Source organism: Marmota marmota, unplaced genomic scaffold (genome assembly GCF_001458135.2).
Source record: "Marmota marmota marmota unplaced genomic scaffold, marMar, whole genome shotgun sequence".
Lineage (NCBI taxonomy): Eukaryota > Metazoa > Chordata > Mammalia > Rodentia > Sciuridae > Marmota > Marmota marmota.
In genome coordinates, this window is record NW_025999853.1 from 29,116,862 (window position 1) to 29,124,578 (window position 7,717).

At 36.7% G+C, this 7,717-nt stretch overlaps 1 protein-coding gene across 1 annotated transcript in view; it reads left to right on the top strand.

Moving 5' to 3' along the window:
• Positions 1 to 550: 550 nt before the first annotated feature.
• The window catches only part of Pawr (pro-apoptotic WT1 regulator), a 128,567-nt gene continuing 121,400 nt past the window's right edge, over positions 551 to 7,717 (top strand). The window contains exon 1 of the mRNA XM_048808242.1: positions 551 to 586. Coding sequence (XP_048664199.1) covers positions 551 to 586 — 36 coding nt within the window. The remainder of the gene's footprint in view (positions 587 to 7,717) is intronic.

Genomic DNA, 7,717 nt, shown 5'->3' on the forward strand with positions numbered 1-7,717 from the left:
TTTGGGGGCCAACAGAGGTGAGGCAAAGAACCTCACCCCCCCACTGGCACCAAGGCCAAATTTGGGGGCCAACAGAGGTGAGGCAAAGAACCTCACTCCCCCACTGGTGCATAGGCCTATCCACAAGTATGGCTAAATGCTGGACCGGTAGTCAGTGACAGGTATGATCCAATTGCAGTGGTATCAACCTAAGACAGGAGGCTGACGCCTAGAGGTCAGTTCATCCAATGATGGGTAAGAACCATATGTTGAATTGGACAAACCTAACAGGCACGGTCCCTAGCCACATTGCTTGTTGCTTAATTAAACAGAAGGGGGGAGATGCTAAGAGCCACAGCCAAGTAATATGATGCACGGCATTTTTGGTTGAAAGGTGAAGCCAGCAAGTCATTGAGATGATAGGATTATGTTAAGATCTGCATTCATATGGATATTGGACTCCTGCTGTCCACCTCGGCCTGCTATGGGACTCCTGGAGAGTTCCCATTGGTTGGGGAAGTGCGGTAGGAGGGAATTCCGGAGGAGGGACTTCCTGTGGGGGTCCGGGAGAATGGCGCGTGGGTCGGTCGGCAATCTTGCTGGGAGCGTACGGGGCATTGGCGGCAGTTTCAAAAATGAAGTTTGTTCCTGCTTGAGAGGCTCATGATTTTGTGCCCAGCCAGAAACTAAGTCAGAAGAAAGTAAGTTACTTGACACAGAGTAAGTAGAATAGACAAGATTCAATGAAAGAAAGTCAGACTTCAAAATTCATATCTTAAAGAACCACTATATGATGTAGCAGTTCCATTACTGGGTGTATATAATTCAAAGGAAATGATATCAGTATGTAAAAAAAAAAATCTGTATTTCAATATTAATTATATATGTTTTTTACAATAGCCAAGATATGGAACCATCCTAAGTGTCCATTAACAAATTAATGAGTAAATAAAATGTAAGACATACAATGGAACATAATACAGCCTTTTAAAAAAGAAGAAACTATATCTTCTATGACAACATGGACAAACCTGGAGTACATTACATGGAATAAAATAAACCAAGATGAGAAAGAAATGCCACCTGAACTTATTTATATATATTTATATACATGTGAAATCTAAAAAAAATTGAACCCATAGGTGTAGCAAGTAGAATGGTGATTTCCAGGGGCTGGCGGAGGAGGAGTTGGGAAAATATTTGTCAAAGGATACAAAATTTCAGTTTGATAGAAGAAACAACTTCAAGAGATCTGTTGTAAGCCAATAGCAATATTTTTTGTTTTGGTTTTGGTACTGGGGATTGAACTTGGGCACTTTACCACAAAGCTATATCCCCAGCCTTTTTTTATTTTATTATTTTGAGATAGGGTCTCACCAAATTGCTTAGGGATTTACAAAATTGCTGAGACCAGCCTTAAACTTGTGATCCTCCTCCCTCAGCATACTGAGTTGCTGGAATTATAAGCATGTGCTGCTACTGAGCCCAGCATTAATAAAAGTGTATCCTTGAAAATTGCTGAGAAAGTAGATTTTAAGTGTTTTCATCACAAAAAGGTAAGTATGTGAGATAATACATATATGTTCATTGACTTGGCTTAGCCATTCCACAATGTACACATATTTCAAAACAACATATTGTATAGGGTAAATAAATATGCATATAGTGTATTAAAACATTTTAAGCTGGGTGTGGTGGTGCACACTTGTAATCTAGAAGCTTAGTAGGATGAGGCATGAGGATTGTGAGTTCAAAGCCAGCCTCAGCAATTTAGCAAGGCTTTAAGCAACTCAGCAAGACCCTGTCTCTAAATAAAATATTAAAAAAGTGCTGGGAATATAGATCAGTGGTTAAGTGCCTCTGGGTTCAATTCCCAGTACAAAAAAAAAAAGTTTTAAGACTCTTTAAAAATAATAACAATGATAAACAATCTATATTTTAACCTGTAAGCTATATAGTCTCTGGTTAATACTGATACTTTCATTTTTGTGGAGCCCTTCAGAAGATTAATGTGGCATGAACATATCTTTTACTTTTAAAATATTTTTAATCCATTTCAGCTTTTTTCTGTGAAGTTTAAGCTTATGAATTGGCTGATATTAAACCATTTTTAATGACAAAATGGCAATTTTTTGATAATTTGGTGGAACATGCTTGTCTTATCTTACCTCTCCCTTGATTTCTTAAATGGCCCTGCTATTTTCTCTAACTGCCCAAATCTTTCACAACTTTATAGACACACAAAAGTATCATCACACAAGAAAAAGAAATTTTGGCCCCATCGTCATTCTAGGCAAGCACTCTACCACTGAGCTACAACCCCAGGACCCCCATCTTCACTCTAATATGGGCCTATTGCTTTCTGATCTGCAACCTTTTGAACATTACTTGGTACATTTACTGTAGTATTTATACTGTAATAGCTAGAGCCATGGGGAAATCAGTCATGATTTTAGGGAGTTTGAGAATGGCTATGTTTTTCCCTGTTATTTACCTAGATTTGAAAGAAATAGGCCCAAGGCAAAAATACAGTTGGATTTTTTGTTTTTTTAAACTCAGGGGTACTTGATCACTGAGCCACATCCTCAGCCCTATTTTGTATTTTATTTAGAGGGTCTCACTGAGTTGCTTAGTGCCTCGCAGTTGATGAGGCTAGCTTTGAACTCTTGATCCTCCTGTCTCAGCCTCCCAAGCCACTGGGATTACAGGCATGTGCCACCATGCCTGGCCAGTTGGGAAATTTTTCAAAGGAAATTTCTTCTTTCAACAGTTTTCAATCAGCATGTATTAAGTACCCAAAAAGGTATTGGCACTCTATGAGACTCTGAAGTATAGAGGGTTGTAAAATGGGGGGGGTGGGGAGGAATCACCTTGGCCCTAGATGAACTCCAAGAATAATTTATAATTTTTACAAAAGCTGAACAATTAAGCTTTCTTTGAGATTTTCTGGTTTCTGACCATCAGCTCATAAGAGAATGATATAGAAAAATCTGACAGGGGATCTTTATTTTTCATCTATTGTTAACTAACTTTGCAAATTACCAATTAGGATTTTTTAAAAATTCTGATTGAGAGTTCACAAAATAATTTCAAAAGTAACAGCCATATGAATCAACTGATTATCAGTCTACAAAGTTGGCCGGCAAAAAGTCACCTCAATTTCTTGGATCACTCCGGTTGGTTAGTCTCACAAACCTGGATTCAGGGAACACTGAAGACACAAAGCGTCCTTGAGTTCTTTCATGCTCTGGGGCCCACACCACACCAGTGGACTTTACACTGGAGGCTGAGACAGTAGGAGGGACCAAGCCTTTTTCTTTGACCCTGACTTGCTCCTCCAAGATGAAGTGATGTATATAGTTCATAACTTTTAGGTCTCATGTTATTTATTAAGGGTGGTTCTTTTTCACATTCCCATCATTTACTTATTCATTTGGCAAACATTTGCTCAGGGCCTGCTTTCTTGCCAGGTCCAATGCTACATTTTGAGAAAATGACAATGTACTCAATATGTTCATTAACCTTGAGGATCAAGGTCATGCAAAAAAATGTAACAATTATAAAATAGGATAAAAGTAAAGTACAGAGGAAGAAGCACTTAGATCCTTTGGGAGTGGGCATAAAGAGCATCAAAGAAGGTTTACTAAGGGCAATATTTGAGCTGTTTCTTAAAGGATAAGTAGGTATTTTCAAAGCAGAAGAGGGAGAAAAGGGAAGCCACTATAGAAGAAGAAAATAAATTTTTACATGCTAGTCTGTTTGTATGTACCCAGACTTACCTAAAAAGCAGGTAAAGACAAGACTTTAAAATAGATTATGAAGAGGAGACTTGGAACTTATACTGAAGTAAACTAGAGAAAAATATTTTTGTAGTGTATCGTTCAATTTATATTATGGAATATCATTCTCCTTTTAATGTGGAGAGTAACTTCATGGTTAATGGAGTTTTCCTGTCTAGAACAGAAAAGAGTTTTCCAGACTGGAAGATAAGGCAGAAATCTATGAGATTTTGAAAGTAGAAATTTCAGTGACTGGTTATTGATAGAACATGAGAGTTGAGAGAGGGCAGCCTGATGATGACCTTTAGGTTTCCGACTGCCTTTAGGTTTCAGACTGGATTGTGGTAATAATACATATTTCATCAATTTTAAGAAGGACCTTTTCACATTTTAACATCTCTGAAATTGAGATTCATCTTATATTTTATGGTCTATCTACCTAATTGGCAGTGTTTTATTCTTCTGCTGTGATAAATATATAGTGGTACAACCTCCACATGATGACACATTAGATTTAGTAAAATATGGGAAATAAGTTTTTAATATAAAACTGCTTATTTTAAAATAAGCAGTTTTTAAAGTGAGAGATCAAATTTAGATCAGCGGGAACAGATCATCACCTGTGAGAGATGAGAGAGATGATGTTGTTTGGTGCTAGGGAGTAAACCTTACTCTACCACTGAGCTACACCCACAGCCCTGGAATGGTGTTTTAACCATTTTACATTACTTCATTAATTAAAACAAAACCCACATTCCAATTCTCTGCTTGAGTTGATGACAGGACATGGAACACTTGATTATTGATTAGGCAGATGAAATTTTCTACTCATGTTTCTGGACATTATGGACAGAGCTCAGGTTGACATCTTGGTTTACAGAAGGATGAGGCAGTTTCTCACTGACTCATCTTCTTTTGAATTTGGAAAACTTCATTGTTAGATGTTAATTATTAATAAAAACTCTTAATATAAATGAATATCTCTAAACTTCAATCTTGTAGTACTTTAGCAGTGCAAAATACTTCGATTTATCCCATTCTAAAAAAATAAATAAATGATCACAATCCTATCAGCAGACACCATGAGTCAATATGTGCTACTCCTATGGTGTCCTAACGTCTCCGTACTTTATGCTTCTCCTTTTGTATTCATTACATACCAACCAGAGTCATCACTTAAAACCAAAATTTCATGTTAGCACTATGCTCAACCCCCCGCCCCAGTATTTTCTATTACCTTTCGAATAAACTCCAAATTTATCTCAGTCTGTAAGTTACTGTATAATCAGGGCTACTTACCTAACTGACCTGATCCTTCATGTTCCTCTCTAGTCAAACCTGCCAACATCACCATTGCTTTGTCACCTCAGGATCAGTGCCTGAGTTTTTCTCTCTGCCTGGATTGTCCTGTATCTAGATTTTTCCAATGTATGTCTCCCTTCATTTGGGTATCTCTCTGTCAAATATCACTGATCCAGTGAGGTTTTGCCCAAACACATAATCTAAAACATATAACACCCCACACTGCCATTATCTCTGTCTTCAGTCTATTTCACTTTTCCTCATTATATTTACCATAATCTGAAATTACATATTTAATTGCCCACCCCATAAAAATGTAAAATATAGAGGACTTTATCTGATTCTAGAACTGGGCTCAGCACAGTAAGTTTTCAATAAATAAATATTCATTGAATGAATACTATAGCATTCAAGATCTGAAATAAATGTTGCTGTACTAGGTAAAAATCCATGCTGTTTTAAATGCCCAACATGGCCACAGTGGTCAAAGATCCTTGTGTATAGATCTCAATATACTTTGCCTTGACTGATTAAACCAGGGAATGAGCCATCAGAACCAAAGACTAATATGTTTAGGTTTACATCTCAAAGTGTAGACAAGCATTAGCATCTCCTACAAATCTGTTAGAAACAAAACTATCCCAAAACTATTGAATCAGAATCTGTGTGTGTTTGTATGTGTGTGGTGTTGGGGATCAAACCCAGAACCTGATACATGCTAAGCACATGCTCTACCACTGATCTATACCCCAGCACAGATTCTGGTTTTTTTTGTTCTTGTTTTCAGTACTGGTGATTGGCTCTAGGGTGTTCTACCCCGAACTAGATTCCTAGCCTCACATTTCCCACTTGTATTTAATTTTATTTTGAGACTAGGTTTCACTAAGTTGCTGAGGCTGGCCTTGAATTTGTGACCCTCCTAACTCAGACTCACTGGGATTATAGGCATGTGCCATCACACCCAGTCAGACTGTGTTTTTAACAAGATCCCTAGATGACTTGTGTGCACACTAAAATTTGAGAAGTAATGATCTTAGTACTATTTTATAATTCGCAGAGTTATAAAATCAATTCAGCACATACATCACAACTACAAATTTTTTAAATGTATACAGTAGAATGGAATAAGATAGAATTAAGAATAGAACCTATCAGAAGATAAAACATAGATTGGTTAAGTATTATCTTTAAAAAGCACATGCTTGTATGCATAAGATCACATGTAAAATATATTTATTACTATGAATTGTGGTCAAAATTCTTGATAACTCTGATCCACAGAGCAGCCTGGAACTTGATGTGAGAACCTATTGAGGACCACAATATTATAACAATTGAACCAATCATATCTTCTTTCTCCTGGATTTTTAATACAATATATGCTAGGGAGTATGAACTAGTAAGGAAAAGTAGAGTGAGTGAACAGGAGCCAGTAAGCCATGAGAAAGCAAGATTACTGAATCTGCCATTGTAATTTACTGTAGATGTAGCTTATAAATCTGGTCTTTCCTTTGCTGCCATGACTTCCTTTCTTACTCACTTTCCTTATTTTTTCAATAAATCTTCATCACCAGACAGAGAGAGACCCTGCATACAGAGCTCACCTAACAACTGGAAACAGCCCAGAACACTGGCCATTGCCAGTATAAGGTTGTGAGAAACCAGCCTCTGATGCATCTAGAAGTCCTTAACACTCACTTAAGTGAGTCACTGAACTTATCCACTAGGGGAATCTCAGGACCGGGGAATATATACTTTACTATTACTACTGTCCTAAGTAGACTGTTTACATATCTACTTTACCATGCAGGACCTAATTATTGGACTAGAGTTCATTTCTCAAATAAGTGTGGGGACCAAGCAGGTAGGAAAAAGTATTAGAGGCAGCTGAGTGAAAAACAAAGGAGATAACACAGAGATTAGGAACCTACAAAACTGACATTTACCTTCAAAAATGATTCAAAATTATGTTGAAAAGACAAAACAAAATCAAATAAGAAAGCTAATGTGCTAGTGAGGAAAAATCTGAGAACCTGGTAGCCACCAATTTGAGTCCTGTGTTAGAGGCTATCTAGTGTTGCTTCTAGCTTTCTCTGATCCTGAGATTCCTCTATTGGATAAGTTTAGTATCTCACTTAAGTGAATACTGATGACCAGCTATCATCAAAAAGTATCATGTAGTACAGAAAACTTTATTTCCTGGGATTATTTTATATATTAACTGTGTTGAAATTATGAAACATTGAAAGTGACTCTGAAGATAAATATGAACATTTTCCTATTCAAATAAAAATGTTAGAGAATTATTATGAAACATTTCTTGCTAATTAAAAAAAAATTTTTTGTAGTTGTAGATGGATAGCATGTCTTTATTTCATGTGTTTATTTTTATGTGGTGCTAAAGATCGAACCCAATGCCTTACACAAGCTAGGCAAGTGCTCTGCCACTGAGCTACAGCCCCAGCCCTATTTCTTCCTAATTATATTTCAGTAGTTGAAACTACTAAGTCTGAGCTGCATCCCTTAGGTAGAGAAGTTAATATTCTAAAAGGAAATCTTTATTCAGTTTACTTATTCATTTAACATCATTTAGTAAGTGTCTTCCAATTGATTTGAATATTAATTATGAAATATACTAACTTATAGGATTAAGGTCT